Source organism: Mesoplodon densirostris, chromosome 7 (genome assembly GCF_025265405.1).
Source record: "Mesoplodon densirostris isolate mMesDen1 chromosome 7, mMesDen1 primary haplotype, whole genome shotgun sequence".
Taxonomy (NCBI): Eukaryota; Metazoa; Chordata; class Mammalia; order Artiodactyla; family Ziphiidae; genus Mesoplodon; species Mesoplodon densirostris.
Window position 1 is genome coordinate 88,946,525 of NC_082667.1, and position 26,314 is coordinate 88,972,838.

Consider the following 26,314-nt stretch of genomic DNA (forward strand, 5'->3'; position numbering starts at 1 on the left):
ACTTCTGCATTTCAAGACCCAGCACTGTAACTGACACATAGAATATAAGCAGTAAAATTTGTTGAAAGAATGAATGAGTCCCCACAATTCTAAGAATAATTTTAAGACCAACACAGACCCCAAATCTGCCAAGGTCTATGACAGAAGTATCCAGAGAAGAAAGCCTGATCTCAGCTAGTGGTAGAGCTGACAGAATTTATCTAGTTTTAATAATTTACAGCTCATCCCATTACATTTAGGCATAGTACCTACATGAGCCATACAATTAAATGTTGACTGAAAAAAAATGCAGAACCTAAAAGTTGAGAATTATGTTTTATTTAGAGGACATACTGAGGACAAGTCAGGAGACAGCCTCTCAGATAGCTCTGAGGGACTGTTCTGAAGAGGTAAGGGAAGGCACAGGATATTTAAGGGTCTTTGCAAAAAAAAAAAAAAAAAAAAAACCCGGTAGTTGGAACATCAACATCTAGCTCCCCCAAGGTAGACTGCAGTGTGTTACCCTTCCCTCGGCCTACCCTGGGGCACCCTGAAGGGCCTACGGGTCTGAATGTGGCCCAGCAAGCCCAGGGGAGCCGGCGGGTCCTCAGAGTTCTTGTCCTGAAACTGGCGCTGACGCGTCGGGGCCACGAGTCTCTAGACACTTACTGCCGTTAAACGAATGCAGAACTGCGACTAAGGCCTCAGGGAACCTGCTTCACGCCTACCCTTCTGGATGCCAAATCAAGACCTTACATTGAGGCTAGGGCCCCCGTTGAGATTCCCCTTAGCTCTAGAGCAGGGCAGGAAGAGCTCCCACCCAAGACCTGGAAGCACCCTCTTTCTTTCGAGAAAACTCTTTTTTTTCTCAGAGCCATGCCTGCAGGGACTAGAAACACGGCAACAACAGTGTTTTTCAGGTTTTTTCCGGCTGCAAGAATGGAGCTTTCAAAATGGGAACACCAGGCTTTTCGCTATAGACGCCATGTCTAGATTGAAACGCAGCCTAAATACGTGTGTTTTCTAACAAGTAAAAGAGACACAAGCTACCCACTGTGCCCTAAACTGAATCAACTTTTTAAAGCAGGGTGTTCTGCGACTAGCGAACGGCCTCAATGAAGGAATGCCTTCGGTCGGCCGAGGGGCCTGTGTATCTTCCAATATCCGGCAGTGTTACACGAAGAACTGTTCTTTAGTTGAAGTTGCAGTGCAAGCTGAATTTCCCCTTGAGGTATGGTGACTTCATGTATGAGGTCCGAGGAAGAATTGCCTTCCTCCCCTTTGAAGTCCCAAACCACTACACCCAACATGTTTGTCTTTAGTTGAAAGTGGTATTTAAGGTGAGGATTTCAGCCATTTGGGAGATTTACTGAGTTCTCCTGGGTCTCTTCCATGTATACATATTATTAAATTTTGTTTGATTTTCTCCTGTTAATCTTAATCTGTCTCATGTCAATTTAATTCCTAGACTAACCAGAAAAATCTAGAAGGGTACAGGAAACTTTCTTCCTGCCCAACAGGCATTATAGTGCAGGGCACATTGCCTGCCTTTGAAAGCATCTGAACTTCTACACATTGAGAACCCTCTCCTTTCCATGCCCCTTTACCATAGGCATAAAGATTTCTGTGCACATCGAGGCTGAGAAGAACTCCTGAGTCCATCATTGTTTCTCCAGGCAGTCATGAAGACTGTCAGAGAGGAAGAACTTTTCCTCTGCCCTTCTGTAGGCAAATGCAGTAGGGGGTCCCCAAAGAAAAAGAATCAAATATAACTTTTTGACATAAGAGAAGCTATTTTAAGCCTAAATCATTTGTGATCTCAGCCTGGTCATGATGCTTGCTCTTGAACAGGTCTCAGTAATTAATGATCTTGTGAAATAAAATTGTCCCTTACCATCTGGTTCTATAAGAATGAAGTCACTAGCCACTGTAGTCTCTGACCTTGACAAAAAAGTAATCACTTGATCTAAAAGAGAACTGGAAATTTTTCTTTGAGCCAAATTTGAGGATTATAACCTGGGAAGAGCATCTCAGAAAACTCTGAAAACTGTTCTGCCCATTAGAAACCCAGGGAGGTGTATAAGTTTTTTTTGAGACCGAGGGCTGTACATCAAATGACATGTTATTGAACGTTTACATAATTCAGATCTAAGTGCCATCCTGCTGGTCATGTAACCCCTTACAAGGTCAAGAAGAAATGTTATCTCTTAAGGAGGGAGTTGTCTTGTTGATGTTAGGAGAATGTTGCTCTTTATGGTTGAGCAAGTGTCCCTGCCTATGGGGGAGGTTTGGTCAATGTATAATGCAGATGCACAGTGCACAGTGTGGGGAGAGAGGAGACCAAAGGGCAGAGAAGAATTTATGTTTAAATTTCTCTTGTCTTGCCATAAAATATAAATTTTGTTTCACAACCTTCAACACACCCTGAATGGAATTCAGGACAGAGATCAGGAATGAGGCAGTCTATGCTCTGGGAAAACCCGGCAGAACAGGCCTTCAGATAGTTAGATATTTTCAGAAGATTTTATGAGCCCAGGTTCTTTTATCTTCTCATATCTAGAAAAGCACTAAAATCATTAATGGAGACATCTGCTCCTTGTGACTAGCAGCCACCATTTCGTGACTAGCAGCAAATTTCTGCCAAAATGTGTCCCTGATTCCATGTGTCCCCCTTCACCAAAATCACATACATGCTGACCTTCCCCCTAACTCTTTTGAGCAGTTCCTTAGAGCTATCTGAGAGGCTGTTTCCTTGGCTATGGTCCTCATTTTGCCCCAAATAAAACTTAACTCACAACTCTCAGTTTGTGCTTTTTTTTTTTCAGTTGACAGTTTAAAACTTTCCCAATTTGGCTGTTCAAGGAGCCACCGTTTTGGGAAAATCCCTGGTGTTCTCCTTACTTGCTGCAAGTAATAAAGCCTTCCTTCTCCTGCCCTTTGGCTTGGTTGTGTCTTTTGGCTCAACAAAAGAAGTGTTTCAGGTAACACTTTTAGCTGGTCTAAGAATTAAATTGACGTGAGACTGATTAACAGGAGAAAATAAAACAAAAGTTTAATAATATGTATATCTAGGAGTCATTTTTGGCCTAAGCCATTTTGCAGTGTAAGCCTGGCCAGGATGCTTGCCATTGAAAGGGTCTCAGTAATTAATGATCTTAAAGGGACAAAATAATGCAGAATCAAAGGACTGTTTTCAGGTAAAAGAAGTAACAATAACAAAAATAATTGTAAAGACTCCCAGTTCTCTTTCAATGGTAAAGATTAGCCTGATCAACTGGGAACATAAGGAATGATGATATTGACCTTTTCTGACCCTCATGACTTCAGTCCACTAAAGTTTGGACTCTGTGGACCACCCAAACCCCTTCATGAATATGCATATACCCTTAGCTTAAAAATTCCCCAATTTTGCTGTTCAGGAAGACACTGCTTTGGGAAAGACCCCCGGTGTTCTCTTTACTTGCTGCAAGTAACAAATCCTTTCTTCTCCCAATCTTTGTTTATGTTGTGCCTTTCAGCTTGACACCCACCAAGAGGCAAACCCAGGTTTTTGGGTAACATTAGCTCTTTGGCTGGCAATGAAAATGACATAAGGCAGATTAACAAGAGAAAATTAAATTATTATGTGCACATGGGGAATTCACATAAGTATGAAGAATTCCAAAGACAGCAAGACAAGGTGACATATATATATTCTTGACTAAAGAGAAGTGAAACTGAGCAGGACCCTGTGGGGCTCCTAGGCACTAAAGTCTTTCTGTGTCCCCCATTTCTTGTTTGCAGGGACTAGGCTTCAGCCTCCACAACCTTCCCTGAATTCCAAAGGGTAGGGTCAAATAGTTGCTAATCAGGGAAGGGAGGGGCTGCAGAGACAAGGGAGGAACTGTCAAGAAACAATAGTGCAGCTTTGGGGACAAGATCCTGGTTCTGCCTCAAGGGAAACATATACCAATAACTGAGCTCTTCTACAGAACCAAAACCCCCAACAAATGGAAGATGTTAACTACTTGATGAAGCATCCTTCATTCTAGAGAGAAGGTCACAGTTTGATAACCTTGAGAAGCATAGAAGCTCATCAGGAGACCACTTGAGGCCAGATGAAAGGATTGCAGGCCCTGAACACACCATAATCCTTATCAGCAACCCTGACCTTGAACCATTGCTATAAAACTCCTCACCAAATCCCCCCAGGTTGGGACACACAGTTTTGAGGGCATTAGCCTGCTGTGTCCCCCTTTGCCTGGCAACACAATAAACCTATTCTTTTCTACTTCACCCAAACTCTGCCCCCGAATTCGATTCCATACCAGTGCACAGAGGCCAAATTTCGGCATCAGAAGGAGGTATGGGTCTGAAATTTCAAGGGGAAGTAAGGTAATTCACAGGAAGTTAAAAAGAGTTAATGTTTGGTAAACAAATGTTTGCTGATCCATCCAAAGACAATGAGACACAGAATTCTTTTTTTGCGGTACACGTGCCTCTCACTGTTGTGGCCTCTCCCCTTGCGGAGCACAGGCTCCGGACGCACAGGCCCAGCAGCCATGGCTCATGGGCCCAGCCGCTCCGCGGCACGTGGGATCTTCCCGGACCGGGGCATGAACCTGTGTCCCCGGCATCGGCAGGCGGGCTCTCAACCACTGTGCCACCAGGGAAGCCCCACAGAGAGGATTTTGATCAAATGGGCTTTTCAATGTTCCTCCTGTTCTACCACACCTAATATTATACTACATTTATCTCTAGTGATAGCTTCTTCCTGGGACAGGCCTCCTGTCTTAAATTATTTTAGGCAATAAGGGGGAAGTTCAAAGGCTCTTCCTGAGTCTTTTGGGCCTGATTGTTTTCAGCTCAAAATAATCCACATGCCATAGTGGCACATCTTGTGGTGGCCTGCACTTAGACCCATTGGCTCCCACGTGCAAATGAGAACCATGCAATGACTCAGGGAGAGCCCTGAGCACATTATTCAGATAGACACCAACATGATGCAATTTTTCTTCGGTGTGTTCAGTGAGAGAAAGCAATACAAGAGGCACTGCCCTTTTACTTTGGGGGAGGTTGAAAGTCCCTTCTTGGAAAGGAAAAATAAGTACTTTTAGAGCATTTAGAAAACCTAAAACCTGTGAGTCAATTTTTTTAAGTGCAGAGTTAATCTTACCCAAATGTGTTTTCTTAAAAATTGCAACCAGTCAAGATCAGTCTCTTCAAGGGGTGCACCAGTTGTGATATTTGCTGACTTTACACTGTTCTGAAATTGAGGATACCTTCCCTCTACTCAGTTAATGTTTATTTTTATTAATTTTTAAAACTGTTTTAAGTAGGAGATCTTTTACTGGAGCCTGAGGATTGATAATATTAACCACTGTGACACTGCTCTGTTACCTCACATCAACCAAAGAATTGTGCAGGAGCTGATCACATACCCTGTGATTCCCCTCTCTCACCTGGTATTTAAAAATGCTTTCATGAAACCCATCAGGAAAGGGGGTTCAGGTGTTTTGAGCACTAGCTGACCTGAACTCCCTGCCTGGCACCTGCAATAAACGCTGCACTTTCCTTTGCCATAACCTGGTGTCAGTAGATTTGCTTTACTGCACATGGGAGAGCAGACCCACGTTTTTTTCATCAGCATATTTATATATATTATTATATATTGTAGGCAATGGAGATATTTTACTTCTTTCCTATTGTGCTGTTTTATTTTTTAACTGAGTTAACCATGAAAGTCAATTTTTGTTGATAGAGGAGAAAAGGCACAAATTAATGAGCTATAGTTAAAAATTTAAAGCTTTTAAAATGCTTGTTATTTATAATGAGATTTATATAATAGAGAATTAGGAAATAATTCTGTATTTAAATGGTTCGATTGTGATTGTGGAACATGAAATTGGTAGTCCACAGGACATATACTAAATTTTCACCCTTAGTGATACTATATTTGTACTGTCCATGTCAAGCTAAAATGTTGTTTTTCAACAATCTTTAGCAAACATATCTTAGTTTTATTATTCAGAGGGAATATAGGAGCTCAATTTGATATAGGGAACTTGAGCATTCCATCAACATGAATTTGAAGAATACACTAAGAATATCTTCTACATTACATTGGAGTAGTGAATTACTGGTAATTATTTAGGGAATTCTTTTGAAAAATACAGTCACCAGGGGACAATAATTGAATTCTATTGAAATATAGAGATAGATATTAATAAGAATGGAAATCATATTTTCATTTTATATTGCCCATATCTTCATTTTATTTGTAGGTTTTGAAAGTTTGCAAGACTTCTTTTCGGCCGGAACCGCCATCTTCCAGTAATTCGCCAAAATGACCAACACAAAGGGAAAGAGGAGGGGCACCCGCTACATGTTCTCTAGGCCTTTTAGAAAACATGGAGTTGTTCCTTTGGCCACATACATGCGAATCTACAAGAAAGGTGATATTGTAGATATCAAGGGAATGGGCACTGTTCAAAAAGGAATGCCCTACAAATGTTACCATGGCAAAACTGGGAGAGTCTACAATGTTACCCAGCATGCTGTTGGCATCATTGTAAACAAACAAGTTAAGGGCAAGATTCTTGCCAAGAGAATTAATGTGCGTATCGAGCATATTAAGCACTCTAAGAGCCGGGATAGCTTCCTGAAACGGGTGAAGGAAAATGATCAGAAAAAGAAGGAAGCCAAAGAGAAAGGTACTTGGGTTCAACTGAAACGCCAGCCTGCTCCACCCAGAGAAGCACACTTCGTGAGAACCAATGGAAAGGAGCCTGAACTGTTGGAGCCCATTCCTTATGAATTCATGGCATGATGGGTGTAAAGAAAATAAAAGACCTGGACTGTATAAATGATTCTCTTAATTGAGTAGAAGTGTGTGACCCCCTTACCCAAACAAATATTTAAAGCACATTTTAATTGTGTCTGAATTCAGTGGGTGACATCTTTTTACTTTTCAAATTTAGTGGGTTTTGTTCCTGAAAGATGTGAGGTAGTGTGTTGTGCAGTATACTCCATTGGTTAATAAACTGCTAGATATTACTTATAAAATATTTGTCCTAGTTTGAAAATAGTCTCTAAATTCCTATGAACAAAGGATTTAAAATGAATGAAAGTTATCTGTTATATTATAATTAAGCTCAGGAAAAGTTGATGCTCATAATTGCATCATAAATTAAGTAGCTGTGTTTTGAGGATCAGGAACTTAACTTTGAAGCCTACTATTTAAAAATACATGGTTTAAAGCCCCTTCCTGGTCCTGTGTGAGTTACATGTTAGTTCTGAGTTGTTCAGCTCTTTCGTGCAGCAGGGCTCAGAAAAGTGTTGAAAACTAGAATACCTTTTAATTTAAACTGGGTACGTATTTATATAGTATCTAATATGTGGCATTCTAAGCAGTTTACATAATGTACTCATAAAAAACTTGGAATAAGTTTTATTTTGCTCATTTTACATGAAAGGAAGCTGTGGCACAAGTAACTTGCCCGAGGGTACCAGGTGCATAGTGTTGGGCAAAGATTCAAACCCAGGTAATCTGGCTGCATAATCGGATTTTAGTCATCAGTTCTATATTGCTTCATATTAATAGGAATATTTTAAAGCTACTTTGTCTAGTTGGAACACATTTTAGGTTTTGTTACTTCCTGGATTTTTTTTTTTTTTTTTTTTTGCGGTGCGCGGGCCTCTCACTGCTGTGGCCTCTCCCGTTGCGGAGCACAGGCTCCGGACGCGCAGGCTCGGCGGACATGCCTCACGGGCCCAGCCGCTCCGCGGCATGTGGGATCTTCCCGGACCGGGGCACGAACCCGTGTCCCCTGCTTCGGCAGGCGGACTCTTAGCCACTGCGCCACCAGGGAAGCCTTTCTTGGATATTTTTAATAGGATGTGGTAAACATCCAGTAGGGAATTGATCACATCTTATCCTCCCTGCCTTCAGTATTCTGTGATGATACCTGTAGCAAGCTTATTTAAAATGAAAACCTTGACTACTCACTTGGTATTCTGTCCCCACTATTAGACTTGAGGACAAGAACCTGTTTACAATTTTAGTAAACGCTGTGGATAGGTTAAAACCTAATGTTAGTGGCCTTCAGTTTCATCTAGTGAAGTGTGATGGTAATAGGGCTTGGAATCCAGCAAACCTTGGCTTTGAATCTTGGATTCCTAGCCTAACTCAGTAAATGGTGGTTATTAATTGCCCTTAAAGATTCACATCTAGTGGTAGAGGGTTATGTTTAAACATGACTGTGTTGGTCAATAGAAATTGTTGACCAGCACCACCACGGAAAACCTTATAAATTGCATCAGTTGGCATTCGTGTTCTGTTTTTCCACCTTAAGTTACCACTTATGCACCAGGTTGAAGTCGCTTTGCATATTTTAAAATTCTATTTCATGAATATCTTTCATAGCCGTTTCTTCATTCCTGCCCCTTGAGGCACATTTTGATTTCTCCTGTAAACTATTAAAGCAGCTTCAAGGCATGTTTATTGAGCCTCCTGCTGTATTGCATATTGCTTAACCTGTGTGTCTCTATTTATAACTCATGGTTTAGTTTTTCAAGGTACGTGTAACTAGTCTGGTTCCTACTAAATAGTTTTTCTCTTTATTTCTGTTTTCCTACGTGATGGGTTTAGCTATTAGAATTGTGTTCATGGAACTGCTCTTTATTGCCCCAGTTTTGCACACGCACTTGCCTTTGCCTGAAATACCTACACTGTGCTTTGTTCGTTTCATGGAATTCCTGCTTGTTGTTCACTCACCTTGAGTCATAGGTGAACCATCTCTAATTAAAGCATTTTAAGGAGAGGGAAAAAAAAAAAAAAAAGAAAGTTTGCAAGAGAAAGATATCAGAATTTATACTTCATTCAGCAGAATCCCTTGGACCAAATGATCACACACTCAGAATACATAAGTGGAGGCATTACTGACTGTGGCCCAGGAGACAAGGACAAGACCTAGAAAAGACACAGTAAATAATGGAGGGAAAGAAAGATTGGAATAGACAGGCATTTCTCTTAATGAAAAATGTTAACAGTAGAATCCTTGAGGGAGAATCTTTGAAAACATTGGATTTCTATAACAATAAAAAATTGAGTCCCAAAGTACAATGAGAAATAACAATAATGAATAAATAGGATAAAGAAATTATATGTTAACTGGCATACATTCCAGGAGATTTATCAGACTCCTGCAGAAACCAGGGCTTTCTGGCCTTTAATTCCCCTTGGGCAGAACTGCAGCGCCCCTGTCCCCAGCCCTCAGCCATCACCTCCAGGACTACAGAGGCAGAGTCCTGGCCCTCAAGTCAGGCTGCCTCACTGACTTGAATGCCCATGGAAAAGGGAACATTGATCCTGACCTGAGACACAGCCCTCAGATGTTTGTAAGCTGGAAAGTCTGCATCAGACTTCCTCCTTGCATCTCTCTAGGGTGAACTAGGGAAAACAAAACGTCCCAAAACCCTTTCCCACAGAAGAAGTCTGGGAAAAAACACATGACGATCTTGGCCTTGGTGCCAGGTGAGGCTGATATAACTAGAGCACACCTTCTCCTGGGTTTGGTACCAGAATCCAGGGCCCTGGTGGGAGGACCTGGGCTCTGCCCTGGGTTCCATGGACACAGACAAGCAACCTTCAAGGACCCAGATGTGAGAAAGAGGCAATGAAGACACGATGGCTGCTTCAGGGTGGCTTGGTGTCAGCCTAGAACAGCTGGACTTCATAAGGAATAACACACTGTGGAGGGAAATAATAAAGAATTTATAATAGGAACAGAAAATAGTTTTATTTGAGCCAAGCTGAGGGCTATAATCTGGGAGGCAGCCCCTCAAAAGGCTCTAAGGAACTTCTCCACTGAAGCATGGTAGTCTTATACTTTATCAGAACAAAGAACATACATCCAACATGACAGGGGTCTATTCCTTAAAGATTTCAAAAGAGACAGATTGAGGACATATCTAGTGAGACAGTGGGATCCTGGCACGTGGGAAAGGAACCTCGTCGTCGAGAGGGTGTGAACATGGGCATCGTAAGAAGGGAGTCACTTATCCTTCTTTTTGAATCAGACATTTCTTTTCCTTAATGGTTAAAGCAGATGTGCTGTGTGTGCTTGACAGGCTCTTTCAGTTCACACAAAGTTTACACTGAACCATGTATAAGCCTAAATGATTTCCCCATACCTCATTACGTGAAAAATTTCTCCCTCAACACTATAATTTGGGGCTTGACTAATCTTGGCGATAAACCAGACACATAATACCCTCAGCTCTCTAGGCCTCTCCACCTGCAGATCCTGCTGTATCCTCCCCCCAGGGCACAGCACCACAAGAGGGTGTCAGGTGAGGGGTTTGGGACTCAGAGAACTGACTCCCGAAAGTGTTTCTGTTTTCCAAGATAAATAACAATACAGTTTGGATTCTAAAAATCATCCAAATAAGTGGAAAAAAAAAGCTAGACCAACAGTGAATCACAGCGTTTTTCATAAGATAAATGAATGTTATATAATGAAAGAGTAAATAGAGCCCAGAGGCTTTAATATGTAAAATTAAAATGGAGTTCAGTAGTGTTTAAAACACATCCAAAGGTCACATTTATGAGCTGCAAGTCCAGCTGTATTCCACAAGAATTTAGGCAAATGCATGAAAGATGAGTTATGAGTAAAGCACTATCCCCAAACTGTGGGTGTGGGGAAACTCATCCTAGCACTTTGTGCAGAACTAATACATTGCAACCATATCTGGTTTCAAAACTGATATTTTCTGCAACTAAAAAGGCAGAAATAAGCTAAATAAGCTACCTATCCCCCCTTTGTCCTTCAGTTATTAATTAAGACTCCTATTTCTTCCTCTCTTATCTATTTTTTAAATTCCAATTTCAAATGCCAAAATATTCAGCTATTATATATGATATTGTTCTCTTAATTTAGTCTCTACACAGCCTGAAATTTCTTTTTAATTTCCCTATTATATAATTAGTTTTATATTCATCAATTATGTGATATTTCCAGCAGGTACTGAGCTTTTATGCTCCAAATGTATGCCCTTCCATACTTTAATGCACATAAATATACTTTATACTTTTACATCAATTTAAAAGGTAATCTATTGAGTGCAAATTCTGTCTTCAGCATTTTGTTGGGGTCAGCAGTGGGGAGAGAAAATGTAGAAGAAGGAAAAGACATGGCTTATTGTTCTCAAAAGAAGTTACAGAGGAACCTCTGACTTCCTTATCAAAAGGAGGCCCATTTCTTTTTCAATGTCTTTTTTTTTTTAATTTATTATTTATTTATTTATTTATTTATGGCTGCATTGGGTTTTCGTTGCTGCGCGTGGGCTTTCTCTAGTTGCGGCAAGCAGGGGATTCTCTTCATTGCGGTGTGAGGGCTTCTCATTGTGGTGGCTCCTCTTGTTGCGCAGCTCGGGCTCTAGGCTCATGGGCTTCAGTAGTTGCAACATGCGGGCTCAGTAGTTGTGGCTCGCGGACTTAGTTGCTCCACGACATGTGGGATCTTCCTGGACCAGGGCTTGAACCCGTGTCCCCTGCACTGGCAGGCGGATTCTTAACCACTGTGCCACCAGGGAAGCCCTCAATGTCTTTTCTATTGACTTCAAATCTATCGGGCTTTAAAATTATTTGTGTGTGTGTGTGCTCATATTCTGACTGTCTCTCACAGCAGATTGTGAGTTCTGTGAAAGTGAGGCAGGAGATAGATGAGCCCCAGGGTAAGCAGCAGGAGTTCATTCCCTCTGGACAGAAACTCCAAAATATCAATAACAGGGCAATTGAGAAAGGAGGCTGTGCCCTGCCCAGATAAGAGAGAAAAGACTAGATGTTCCTCATTCTCGTAGTCAAGGAGACCTTCCCAGCTACACATGTGCAGAAGGGTTCCTTGGAGGTCAAAAAGGGGGAGGGCACCACCCCATAGTAAGTGATGTCAACTACCCATAGGCCTCTTTGCTAGAATCCATCTTGGCTAAGAGATGCACATGAACACGGGAGGACCCTGAGGTATACCAAATATGGACTCAGAACCAGGCAAAGCAAGATGATTGGTCAAAGGAAACCTGGAAGAAATTCCCCATAAAAGTGATTCAAACTACCCTGCGAGCGCAACTCTCTCTCTGAGCCCGCCCATGTATCTGTCCACATGTATTCTTTGTCCTCCTAATAAACACTTTACTTGTTTCACTACTTTCCATCTCTGTGGAAATTCATTTCTACACAGCAGACAGGCCAGGACCTTGTCACTGGCCACTAGTCCCTGGTGGTCTAGTGGCTAGGATTTAGTGCTTTCACTGCCCCGGCCTGACTTCAATCTCTGGCCAGGAACCAAAATCCTGCTTCAAGCAGCTGCAGGCTGAGGCCACCTGAGATGAAAACAGGGGCAATGTTTATCTTGTTTAAGGTCATGTCTTGTTAAAAAACAAAATTCAACTGAGTAAATTTGAAAATCTGATTGGCCTTATTTGATGCTTTATGAATTGGGCAGCATCTCATCTAGTAAATAGAAGGGCACTTTGAGAAGTTATACAGAGTGGAAGGTTTTTATAGAAAGGAGGGTGGGCAAGAAAGTCATTAGCAAAAGAAAAAAAGGTTATTTGGGACCAGTACTATCTTCTCTTTGTAGGGAAGGGAAGCCTTGAGTTTTATCTTGCAGATTGCCTCTTCTTCTTGGGTTGGGGGAGATGGAGAGGGCCCCTGTGATAGATTACCACATTGGTGCTGACCAGAAGATTCCAGATTTCAGAATTAAGATAACATTTCTGGTGAAGGTCGAAATTGCAAGTAGGTTAGGTATTAAATATATGCGTGGTATCGTGGGCTTCAGCACAAATGAAACCATTCTGTGTCAGCGGTTTTCCTCCTTAATAGTCCCTAATGCAGAACTAGCAGAAACCCAACAAAGATTTGTGAAAAAGTAAATGAGTGCCTAACTCAATTGGTCAACTGGTGTAAAGAATGTGGCATAAGAATAAAAAGATCTAGAGAGCAGATGAAAGAAGCTTTTGTTTATATTTTTAAAAGGAATGTCTTCTGTGTTTTCAAATTACTGCAAATCTAATCAGCAATGTTGATGTGACTATTAAAAATGATGCTTTTTGAAAGGTTAGAGAAAGGAAAAACAAGAAAAAAAAGTTCCTCCTAGTAAGATTTGTTTCCTTCTGGTCAGAATAGTGAAGAGATACTTTTAACAAGCCAGCTTTTTCATATGCAAAAACAAGTTTTAGAATGTCAAAAAGTGCCCCATCTGGGGCATTATTCTCCAGAGCCTGAAGAATACTGTGACCACATGATTTTAGAAAAATATCACCTTCTCCTTTTCATGGGTATGAGCCCATGAAACTAAGAGCTAAGAATTTCCCAATTCTGCAAAATACACTGTAGGGAATATAAGATGAAACAGAGCTCTGATTACCCATTCTCAGTTGTTTATGGCTGGTAATCTTAAAATCTCAAACAAACAAACAAATGTAGTCTCTCAGGGTTTCAAACTCCTCAGCCCAAAAGGGAAAATCCCAACGAATGTTTAGCCACTGACAGCCCCAAATGGCTAAGAGAATGAATACCCTGGTATTATCACACACAAGTTCCACTACTTACTAGAGAAATCTCAACCAGCAAAGCATGTGTCTTTTTCCCTTTACCACAGAAATCAAAAGTGCCATGGGCCAATGATGCCTGGTCAGTGGCAAGTGTTCAGGGCCATCTCTGAGACAAAGGTGCTCAAGCAGCTGCTGAGTAGTATCCATGAGCTGCCACTGGTCAGGGGCCAGTGTGCTATGGTTGAGATGCCCACTAGGGATGGTGGCCCCTTCATGGTTGCCCAAATTATTGCCAAACCAAACACAGATTCACTCACCCACTGCAGAGCAAAGCCAATCTACTGATACCAGCTGTGGTGAAGGAAAGTACAGTGTTTATTTGCAGGATGCGAAGCAAGGATAACAAGCAGCTAATGCTCAAAAGACCCAAACTCCCTGAAGACTTCTGGGCAAGTGTTTCTAAAGACAACATTAGGAGTGAGGGTCTCAGGGTGAATTATCAGTTCATGGACATTCTTTTGATTAGTTGGTGGAGAGGTGACAGGGTGATATTTTGGGAACCTTAATCATCAGCCTTCTTGTTCCAACCAGTCTGGGACCTACATGCTTGTGATCAGCACGTAGTCAAATCCTCCATCAGGTGGAGAGCCTTAGTGTCTACAAAAAACGCTCAAGTTTCGTGGTCCATACGTGGGTTGGAAAAGAATTTCCAGACACAAGGCAGAATGTAAAGAAGATAGAATTTATTAGAGGAAAGTGTCTCTGCCAGAACAGCAGGCTGACTTCCTAGTAGTCTGGGGGAGTGGACCCCAAACATGTGCTATTGATCAGTTTTTATAGCCAGAAAACAAAGGAATGCTCCAAGGTGAAAATTTCATTTACTAATTGGTCGGGGCACATATACTTTCCTTCTATAGGGTGGAAGTGGGACAGGGAATATGCCTTTTCTTATTTGGGACAGGTCTCATCGCCCAGCTGGGCTCAGGAATTTCATAACCATCACAACATGGTGGGGAGGGCAATTAAGGGTCTGATAAGGGGTGTAACGCTGACACTTTTTCAGAGAGGGTTGTCCTTTGTCCTTGAAGCACCATTGTCCTTGGAGCACCACATCAAGGATATGTGTCAGACTGTTATCTATATCCCTTGAGGAGAAAGGGATATAGACAACACTGTTTTTCAATCTATTGTTACTTTTCTTGCTTGACTGCTTTTCCTTTGTTTCTGAACTTTGTCAGTTCTATAATCATTAACTGCTCTCTGGAAATCAAGGGAGGCCTAGGAGACTAAAGCTTTGTTCTTCCAACTAGAAGCAGGGAACACTGGGAGTCTGTCACTGGGAAGGCCCCACAGGATCCTACTCAGTTTCACAATCATGAATAAAGTTGTTTCTATGAACGTTCATGTACAAATTTTGTGTGGACATATTTTTCTAATTTAAATTCCTAGGGGGTGAAATTAGGGGGTTGTATTAATGCCGAACTATTTTCCAAAGTAGTACATCATTTCACATTTTCTTCAGGAATGTATGAGACTTCTGGTTGTTCTCCATCCTTACTAACATTTGATGCTATCAATCTTTTTAATTTTAGTCATTCTAGTAGATGTGAAGTTATTTGCATTGTGGTTTTAATTTTTCTTTGATGACTAATAATGCTGAACATTTTAAAATGTTGCTTATTTACCATTCATGTATCTTCTTTGGTTAAGTGTCTTATTAAAATTTTGCCCAATTTAAATTAAATTGTTTGTCTACTAAGTAGTGTTTTAGTAAAAGCTGGAGAAGAAGCAAGTTTGGCTGGATTACAGAAGACAAGGGGGAGAGTGGTAGGAATGAGGCCAAGAGAGACATGGGAGAAGGAGAGAACAGATCAAAAAGGACTTTGAGGCCTTGGTGAGAACTTTGGATTTATTGTAATTAAATTGAATTCACTGGATGATTTTGAGTGTAGGGTGGCACAATCGGGCTTAAATTTTAAGGGACCACTTTGGCAGCTCTGTGAACAGGCCAGAGGAATGGGAGTAAACACAGGATAGACCAGGAGGTTATTGCAGCAGTCAGAAAGAGAGAAACTGGTTAGTTGCAGTTCTGAATGACCTTCCCCCTCACTCTTGTTCCTGACATTCCAAACTGCATAATTTCAGATGTGGAAGACTGAGAAATTTCCTGGCTTTTCTCAACAGAATAGTGACTTACTCAAGGCCTTTAAGTGGAACACACTCTACTGAGGGTTGAGAGAAAGCTGACAATAGTGGCTTGCTTAGCTTAACTCAGTGGTTATGGTTGTTCGTTGTGGTTGCAATATTATGGTTGTGTGACTCTTTGGTTAGTATTCACTTCCTCCATCTTGGAATATATGTTTGATGAGGATGGAAAAATTATCTCTGTTTTTAACTCACCACTGTAGCCTCAGTTTGAGCACAGTGCCTGCCAATTAGCATTTAGTCAATGGGTTTTTTTGTAGGGGAGTGAATGTGTGTATGTGTGAGGGAGACAGAGAAGAGGGGCAGAAACAGAGAGGGGAAGAGACAGACATAGGGACAGGGGAACAAGTCCATATTGCAAAAGAACAGGACAATATTTTCTGTGAGTAGAATGCTCAGAGCCTGTGTACTGTGTTCTTTTCTACTTTCTCAGGTTAGATTTATCACTTCATAAATTTTCTTTACCTTATCCAAAATGCATCTACATTTTTTTCCCTTATAAGTATAAAGAAAAAGATTTTGGGGGGGGGGAAATTTTTAATGTCTCACTACAATTCAAGTACCATACATGTCTCTTTCTATTATTTGTATATCTTGAAAATATACCAGCATTATTGTCTAACACAAAGGAGGCACTAAATAAAATTTTTTCTTTGAAACATTGGTACTATAAATTATAAGAGACAGGAGCCATGTTTTCACAGCTCTGTTTCTTGAGCACCCAGCCCAATGGTATTGTGGAGATGGAATAACAATCACCATGAGCACAGGTCACTGCTGACAAAGGGACTTGCTTTCTCTCTAAACCATTTGACTTTGTTGGTGCCCAGGGCAGGATGCTCCAAAATATGCCTCAGTGGAATATTACTTTGAATTAAAGTTACTGAAGAAATGACTGATGCATGAGAGACACACTGACCTTCCTATCTGTCTCCATGGAAGCAGGAAATTAGTATCTCATGTGAATGGTGCCCTCCCTGTACCAGGAGGTAGAAAGACATCATTAGCACCAGAGATAGGGAATGCAGGGTCAAGAAGGCTGTATAAACCTTGTTACTTCTTTAACTCAAGAAGGTTGGCAGGGACATTTCTTCCTCCTCAACAGCTGACAAGACAACCAGGAGGCTGGCTAAACCCTGCTTCCCACCACAAGACTGCTGCAGCTGAGAGATCCTAGGACACATGACAAAGGCCAGCAGAAGGTAAAATTTCTTATCTCCTCAACTTCCCAGGCCTGTAAGGTCTGGTGGGAGGGAAAGTGCTTAAGAGTCTCCTTTTCTCTATCTCTAAATTTAGATCAGCAGAAGAAAATACTTATGGAGCAAGATCCTTGTGACATAGAAAATCTGGTTTTTGGAAATGAGTAACCTCGTCTCAGTTTTTCTTAATCCTTTCCTCCCAGAGACAGTCACTGTTTTTCTTTGTCTCTGTCTCCTGAGTCATGTTTCATAAGAAGAAAGAACCATAGGGCAGAAGACAGGCATAGGCCCTATAAGCCTGCTGTCTGAGACAGCCTCACAGACTGGTGAGTTACCAGTTCTCTCCAGTCCAGTGCCTATTAAGACAAACTTTGCTGTCAGTCCTCTGTATAAAAACTGGATGAGATTTTTCCTTCTGTATTTTTCTGTGTCCTGAGAGTTTGGCTTTTTGTCCAGTGAGAATATTCTCTCTGGTCTCCACCATCTGGATGGTGTATTTACTGGGGTGCATCTGGTAACCAGTTGAATTGACTGGGGTTCTGAGACACAAAGTCATAAACAGCACACTCTAGTCTTGTTGTGCCAGCTGTCAGAGGAGTTTGTCCTAAGGGGACCCAGTCCATAAGGGGCCTTTGTTGTTTCAACCTTCATTGCCTTGTTAGTGTTGGAAAAGGCCCATTCCAGCAGCATATGCCTGATGTCACAGATTAGTAGGTTTGGGATCAGAGGTGCCTCAAATTCCCAGGAGAGACCAGGGACACAGTTTGCATTATACCACCCTTACTGCCTGTGCAGTGAAGGCCTTTGCTTTCTTAGATTATCCTTGGAAATGAATTTGCACATTATAGGGGCTATCATCCGTGCCCTCTCCATCTGAAAGTATGCTTATTTCATCCATGGTAAGGATTTATTCTAAGCCTGAAAAGTTACCTCTGGGTCGTTCCATAAAAAGGCTTACTGATTTGAGTCACTATTTGAAATTAATGAAAGGTCTTACTCCTCAATGGCCAGATGATGGATCCTTTAAATTTGCTGTATTTAAAAGATTACCTTTTTGAGAGCTCTCATCATAAACAGCTGTCATATTGGTATTTATGGAAGGATCAAATTGAAAGGAAAAATAATGTATAACAGCTAGCCTTAGGGAATCGTTATTAAGATGAAATAACAGAAATTAAAGATCCAACATGAATTCCCCTTTTTAAGAAAAATTTTAAAAATTGCCCCATCTCCTCAGCAATTCCTTAGGCCCTCCTACAAATAATTAGGAAAAGATCAGTTGGAAGCCAATATTCAAGAGCTAATAGAGGGCCTCCCTGGTGGCGCAGTGGTTGAGAGTCCGCCTGCCGATGCAGGGGATACGGGTTCTTGCCCCGGTCTGGGAGGATCCCATATGCCGCGGAGCGGCTGGGCCCGTGAGCCATGGCCGCTGGGCCTGCGCGTCCGGAGCCTGTGCTCCGCAACGGGAGAGGCCACGACAGTGAGAGGCCCGCATACCGCAAAAAAAAAAAAAAAAGAAAAAAAAAAGAGCTAATAGAAACAATTATCTTTGTCTTCCAAATCTCTACAAAACCAGAAATGCAACTTAGTAACAAGTCAAGGCCCATTTATCTTCACCAACCCTGCAACCTATTCCTCTCAAATTCTTGTAGATATTATAAAAGTTGGGGATAATTGGAGCAAAATTGCCCTGTACTTAAGAAGAAAAAGTTTTTAAAATAATAATTACCCTGAGACTTATGATAATAGAAAAATACACTCCAAAACTCACAGAAGAAAATTTACACTTTTTTCTCTGTCCCTTAAAGTTATAAATCTTACCATGTCTTTGAAATGTAAGCACAGCCACATTGCCTGAGACTGAGCCCAGATTATCTCAATTGTTAGAACCTGAAACTAAAATTTAAAGAAAAAAAAGGAAAGAGGTTTTTTTTTAAACAAAAACCACCAGAAAAACCCTCTCTTGCTCAAACTCTAAATCACAGTCTCCTTAAAATTGTTTATCAAGGGCAAGTACACTTAAAGGGCAAGAAGACTTAAAAGTCTTCTCCATAAATAATAAAAGACTGTAGCTATCTGAGTGAGTAAACTTAATTTATTCCAACAAGGAATATAAAAATTCTCAAAAATATAACAAAAACGAATACAAATATTTTTCAAATTCACATGATCTAGGATAATTTTTGGTAAGTAAAATCTAGTTCAGGTTTAATGGTTTAATTAATACAGACATATCTTAAGAGTTATCAGCATTAAGTATAATAGCTTTATGCTATGTAGTTTTACTAAAAGTCAAATAAGCTCATGTTATCTCTTTTACAAATTTTCTCAGAAAAAAGTAATAATAATAATAATTTAAGATGATGGCTAACACTACTTTAACATCTTATGAAATTGTCATGAGTAATCTGAGGGATTGTTAAGAACAAATTAATTAAATAGACATAAGATAAGAATTCTTTTAGGTAAACTTTTTTTAGCAATAATTGTTTTTGCTATGTCAACTTAAATAGTTTTCTAAATGTCTTTGATAAATTGTACCCTTCGAGTTTTGCTAAGTTAAATTAAATGAATTGAATGTCTAGATCATTTCCAACTAAGACAAAATACTGAAATATTAATTGCTGAACGAGTCTAAGTTTACCTACTTTTGACCTCTTATTACACACTAAATATGTTTGGTTCTATTAGTAACCATGTCTTGTGCTTCATTAAAAGCTTGTACTATGAAGTAGAATATGTTTCTAGAAATTATGAAATGTATTTATAAGTTTGCCAAGCCACAAAATACTTACACAGTTCATAATTTTTAACTTTATCTTTACAAAAAAATGAAAGCTTCAAAGGATTAAGAATTGTAAATAATAGATGTGGTTAAAGCTATTAGGAATTATAAGGAAATTACAATATGTTTTGTGGTGAGAAAAAGTGTAAGGTATGGAGATGTTTTTGTTAATGTAAAAACTTTGTTAAGTGATTTTTGTCCTAAAGCTGGTAACTTCTAAATGGGAAAGAGAACAAGGGACAAATCAAAATGGACAGAGAAAGTTGTAAGAGGTTTGTTAAAAAGGAATCTTTAGAAAGGAATTTTATGTGTAGTCAGGTCTAAGATTGGAATGAATTTAATAAAGTGATTGAGTTTTAATATCCAAAGTAAGCTGGTAGAAAATTAAAATTTGTTTTTTCTCTCTTTTTGAAAAATTTTCTTAATTGTTGGTCTGCTCTTAATGAGAAATTGTAAACAAAGACTTTTTTTTACATTTAATGTAATCTGTCTAGCAAAACAAATATTGTACATTTTGTCTTTATGAGTCTGATAATTTTGAAGAAAAACTGAGTGCTTTCAATATTAAAAGAGTTAAGTCTTTTTACACTATTTAACTATCAGTATTTACATGTGAATCTTTGTCACTTTGATTAAATTGATAACTAAATATTAATTCACAGTGACATATGATCATATTCGACAAAGTGTTTTAAAACATTTTTATTTTTGAAAAAGTAGATTTTCCCCCAAGTCGAATTCTAAATGAAGTCTTATTGACCTGGAAATAACGTTCAGGTTTTCCAGAGGCCCCTTGGAACACCTTAAAAGATTTGTTTTATCTTATTAGAAAAGAGAGCTATGAAACTCATTAGGCTTATTTGGTATGTTACTTACATGGGAAGCATTGCTAAATAAATGATCATAAACTCTAGGTTATATCATAAGGGTGAATGTTATTAATATAAATGTTCTAGAAAGTATATGAAATTCCTAAAATTGGATATGTCCTAGTATAATGTTATCAGTCATAATTCTAGTTATTATCTTAAATGTTTTGTGTCACAGAGATAAATTTTCTTGTCAATTCCATTAGAATGAATCAAATTTTTAGTAATGGATATTTGTCTTTTATTACTTAGACAATGGTTTTACTCAGATGCTTTTACAAAAGCTTCCTGGAAATGTGTTTCATGTTCAGAGAAATTCATGGAAAAGGATCTAACAAGTATTCTAGAACACAAGTTTCTGATGAATTTCAAATCATTACACTGAACTGAGTAAGAATTTACAAAACCCTAATGGAGAAATTGATGGTTTCATAAAACTTCTAACAAAAGATCAAACAAAACAAGAATTAATTACATGGGACTAAGTAAACTGAAGAAGATGGTTATAATATTTTATGATTTTAAAAATAAATTTATTTATTTTATTTATTTTTGGCTGCATTGGGTCTTTGTTGCTGTGTGTGGGCTTTCTCTAGTTGCAGCAAATGGCAGCTACTCTTCGTTGTGGTGCGTGGGCTTCTCATTGCAGTGGCTTCTCTTGTTGTAGAGCATGGGCTCTAGGTGCATGGGCTTCAGTAGTTGTGGCTCGTGGGCTTTAGTAGTTGTGGCTCAATGGCTCTAGAACGCAGGCTCAGTAGTTGTGGCGCGTGGGCTTAGTTGCTCTGCGGCATGTGGGATCTTCCTGGACCAGGGCTTGAACCCATGTCCCCTGCACTGGCAGGCAGATTCTTAAACACTGTGCCACCAGGAAAGCCCCATTTTATGATTTTTTTTTTGTGGTACACGGGCCTCTCACTGTTGTGGCCTCTCCTGTTGCGGAGCACAGGCTCCGGACGCGCAGGCTCAGCGGCCATGGCTCACAGGCTCATATCAATCAGTGTGATACACCACATCAATGAATTCAGTAAAGTCACAGAATACAAAATTAATACACAGAAATCTCTTTCATTCCTATACACTCAAAACAAAAGATCAGAAAGAGAAATTATGGAAGGAATCCCATTTACCATCACATCAAAAAGAAAAAATACCTATGAATAAATCTACCTAAGGAGACAAAAGACCTGTACTCTGAAAACTCTAAGATGCTGATGAAAGAAATCGAAAGTGACACAAACAGATGGAGAGATATACCATGTGCTTGGATTGGAAGAATCAATACTGTCAAAATGACTATACTACTTAAGGCAATCTACAGATTCAATGCAATCCCTATTAAATTACCAGTGGAATTTTTTTTTAAGATTTTTTTCATGTGGACCATTTTTAAAGTCTTTATTGAATTTGTTACAATATTGCTTCTGTTTTATGTTTTTGTTTTTGTTTTTTTTGTTTTTTTGTTTTTTTGGTTGCATTGCATGTGGGATCCCAACTCCCTGACCAGGGATCGAACCTGCATCCTCCTCATTGGAAGGTGAAGTCCCAACCACCGGACCGCCAGGGAAGCCCCCACCAATGGCATTTTTCACAGAACTAGAACAGAAAATTTTAAAATTTGTATAGAAACACAAACCCCCAAATAGCCAAAGCATACTATGAAAGCAAAAATGGAGTTGGAGGAATCAGGCTCACTGTCTTCAGACTGTATTACAAAGCTACAGTAATCAGTATGGTACTTGCACAAAAACAGAAATATAGATCAATGGAACAGAATAGAAAGCCCAGAAATAAACCCACACAACTATGGTCAATTAATCTATGACAAAGGAGGCAGGACTATACAATGGAGAAAAGACAGTCTCTTCAATAAGTGGTACAGGGAAAACTGGACAGCTACATGTAAAAAAATGAAATTAGAACAATTTTCTAACACCACAGACAAAAATAAACTCAAAATGCATTAAAGACCTAAATGTAAGACTGGATATTATAAAACTCTTAGAGGAAAATCCAGGCAGAACACTCTTTCACAGCAGCAATATCTTTTTGGATCCACCTCCTAGAGGAAAGAAAACAAAAACTAAAATAAACAAATGGGACCTAATAAAACTTAAAAGCTTTTGCACAGCAAAGGAAACCATAAACAAAACAAAAAGACAACCTACAGAATGGGAGAAAATATTTGCAAATGATGAGACTGACAATGGAATAATCTCCAAAGTATACAAATAGCTCATGCAGCTCAATATCAAAAAAGCAAACAACCCAATCAAAAAATGGACAGAAGATCTAAACAGACATTTCTCCAAAGAAGACATACTGATGGGCAAAAAGCACATGAAAATCTGCTCAACATCGCTAATTATTAGAGAAATGCAAATCAAAACTACAATGAGGTATCACCTCACACCAGTCAGAGTAACCATCATCAAAACGTCTACAAACTGTAGACTACAAAAATGTTGGAGAGGGTGTGGAGAAAAGGAGTCCTCCTACACTGTTGGTGGGAATGTAAATTGGTTCAACCACTATGGAGAATATTATGGGATTCCTTAAAAAACTAAAAATAGAACTACCATATGATCCAGCAATCCTACTCTTAGGCATGTATCTGGAGAAAATTATACTTCCAAAAGATACATGCACCCCAGTGTTCAGTGCAGCACTATTCACAATAACCAGGATATGAAAGCAGTTTAAATGTCCATTGACAGATGAATGGATAAAGAAGATGTGGTACATATATACAATGGAATATTACTCAGCCATAAAAATGAATGAAATAATGCCATTTGCAGTAACATGAATTGACATAGAGATTATCATACTAAGTGAAGTAATTCAGAGAAAGACAAATATCATATGATATCACTTATCTGTGGAATCTAAAAAAATGATACAAATGAACTTAATTACAAAAGAGAAACAGACTCACAGACTTAAAAAACAAACTTATGGTTACTAAAGGGAAAAGGTATGGGGAGGGATAAATTAGGAGTTTGGATTCACATATACACACTACTATATATAAAATAGATAATCAACAAGACCCTACTGTATAGCAAAGGGAACTCTACTCAATATTCTGTAATAACCTATATGGCAAAAGAATCTGAAAAAGAATGGATATGTGTATATATATAACTGAATCATTTTGCTGTACACCTGAAACTAATTCAACATTGTAAATCAACTGTACTTCAACATAAAATTAAAATTAAATTTTAAAAAAAGAGATTAAAAAAAGAAGTGTCTTCCAATGCAAGGATCAGATCAAAGAACATGAATGGAATATTCCTACTGGGATGATTAGGAGGATAACACATCCTTGATAGGTGCAGAGCCTGTTCACTTATCCTCTGACTTTCCTTGTTCCCTTTCTCTACTACATCCAATTAAGCAGATAAAAACTTTGAGAAAGCTGCCTCTTCCTTCACCAATGCCAAGAAGGACAAACTCAAAGAGCCATTTGTCTGTCTGTCTTCCTCTGATGTTGCTTCTTCATGTTTGAGCTATTGGGAGGAGAGAGAGGCAATAAATTCTCTTAATAAAAGCAAAAAATAAAAATAAAAAATAAGCCTATATGGTCAGTCACAATCCTTGCTATACTTATATAAATAAGACCAAGTTTATTGAATCTAGACTTATTTTGCAAACAAATTTGTCTTAATTTGGCTATCTTTGATAGAAATGAGGGTGATTTTAGAGAGAAAAATTATCTTTCAATAGAAACCAAAATACATATTGTGGATATTAGATTCTAGTGCTATTAATTTTCCTTGAAGTTTTGTTAATTACCTGAAAACTGGACTGTATCCTGAATTTTTCTAGTTTCCTCCACTACCTGACTACAACTCTCCAAACTAGTGTTTCCAAATTTTCTCCCACCCTTTTGACTTGGAATAATTGAAACTAAAACTGCCTTTTTTTCTGAAGTCCTGCATACTGAAGGTAGATATCTTAATATAAACTTCAGAGAAATCTCCACAGCAGCTCATGTTTAGACAGTCTTCTTCGTTCCTGTTGCTATATGGACCACTCAGAAAGTTTACCTGAACATCTGATGGACATTCAAACTACAAAAGATGCTTTAACCCTGACATTTAGAGATCTTCTCAACTGTCTACCCTCAGAACTCAGAAACTGATATGAAATTTGCCTCAATTATTAACCATTGTTTTTTTGTCTCCATAGCAATGCCTCTTATTAAATACCTGATTGTACAGTAAGCTTAACTTCTACTTGGAAATACTGCTTTGGAAGAGAAAATTAAGGTAAAATGATCATATGGATGGACTCTAATCCAATATGACTTGTCTCTTTATAAGGGGGGAATATTAGAACACAGACATGCACAGACTGAGGGGCAACCATGTGAGGACACAGTGAGAAGGTAGCCATCAAAGGAGAGAGACCTCAAAGAAACTAAACTTGATACTTTGATCTTGGACTTCTAGCCTCTAGAACTATGAGAAAATATATTTTTGTCATTTAAGACACCTAGTAGCCAGTGTGGTCTTTTGTTATGGCAGCCCTAGCAAACAAATACAATCACTATTAGGGAAACAAAAAATCATGTGCTTTGGTTTTCCAGTAGAATGATTTTAACACTGATTACTTCTTACCTTGAGATTATAAAAGACAGTGGTAAACACTACTGTAGAGTATATATGAGTTGTGTCCTATGAAACAAAGGTAGTTAACAAACACCTCTCAGCTGTAGATGATGCCATGTGTTCATCTGATCAGCAAGAGGACATGAGTGGAAGGGAGAACCTTTTCTGCTTCAGACAAGCAACTTCCTGGGTTACCCTGAGTATGACAAAGAGGGCCATTGCTTGGGGACCAGGTCTCCAAGCAGTCACAACAGGCCTCAGGAACCCACAAGAAAATTGTGAAGGAAGAATATTACTAGCCAGGCCCATATGAATCTTTTCCTCCCATCACTGCTCTTTTGTGAAAAATTCTTCCAAATACACATTTTTGTCCCAAAATATCATGTTGGACGCTCGCTACTAGGAGCAAATTTTTCTAGCATCTCTGTTGGATGAATTTTCACACTTGCAAAATCACTCAGAAAAGAGTTCATCCTCCCAACACCTCCCCTGCACCAGTGTCCCCCTAAACAGCATCTGACCACAATATGAAGGAACTTACCTCCCAGGTAAACAGGTGCTTGAATGTGATTTAATTATCTCTGCATCCTCTCCCTGGTCTCCCTGTGAAATCCAGTCACCTCTTTGCATTAAAGCATTTCTGTGAGAAGCCCTGTAAGGTGCTGGCTATTCTCAATTCTGTCCTGCTGGTTTCTCTGAAGTGCCTAGAAGCTGTCCTCTCCACACACAAACTGTTCTGACAAACTTCATTTGAATGATTTGGATTTTAATTCTCAATTTGCTTCTGTTCCTAAGCCTTAAGGCTTTTTTTTTTTTTTTACCAATTCAGAAAAAAGCATCATTAAAAAAAAGACAAGGTTGGGCTTCCCTGGTGGCGCAGTGGTTGAGAGTCCGCCTGCCGATGCAGGGGACACGGGTTCGTGCCCCGGTCCGGGAAGATCCCACATGCCGCGGAGCGGCTGGAGCCGTGAGCCATGACCGCTGAGCCTGCGTGTCCGGAGCCTGTGCTCTGCAACGGGAGAGGCCACAACAGTGAGAGGCCTGCGTACCGGAAAAAAAAAAAAAAAAAAAAAAGACAAGGCTACTCGCAGATCTAACATGCTAAGCTTTAACTTAGTACGTTCT

The 26,314-nt window shown here is 39.5% G+C and overlaps 1 protein-coding gene and 2 long non-coding RNA genes across 5 annotated transcripts in view; all 3 read left to right on the forward strand.

Moving 5' to 3' along the window:
- The window catches only part of LOC132494370 (large ribosomal subunit protein eL21-like), a 171,403-nt gene extending 164,579 nt beyond the window's left edge, over positions 1-6,824 (forward strand). For all 3 annotated transcript variants that reach the window (XM_060105424.1, XM_060105426.1, XM_060105425.1), the window contains one exon: positions 6,243-6,824. In XM_060105424.1, the coding sequence (XP_059961407.1) occupies positions 6,305-6,787 (483 nt within the window). In that variant the 5' untranslated portion in view covers positions 6,243-6,304 and the 3' untranslated portion in view covers positions 6,788-6,824. The remainder of the gene's footprint in view (positions 1-6,242) is intronic.
- LOC132494373 (uncharacterized) overlaps positions 1-26,314 on the forward strand; it is a 110,129-nt gene that overhangs the window by 59,764 nt on the left and 24,051 nt on the right. The gene's annotated exons all lie outside the window — the stretch shown is intronic.
- Positions 1,095-26,222, forward strand: LOC132494372 (uncharacterized). The gene is made up of 4 exons (XR_009533049.1): positions 1,095-1,210; positions 16,826-16,922; positions 24,768-24,847; positions 26,019-26,222. It is a non-coding gene; the product is annotated as an uncharacterized LOC132494372 (long non-coding RNA).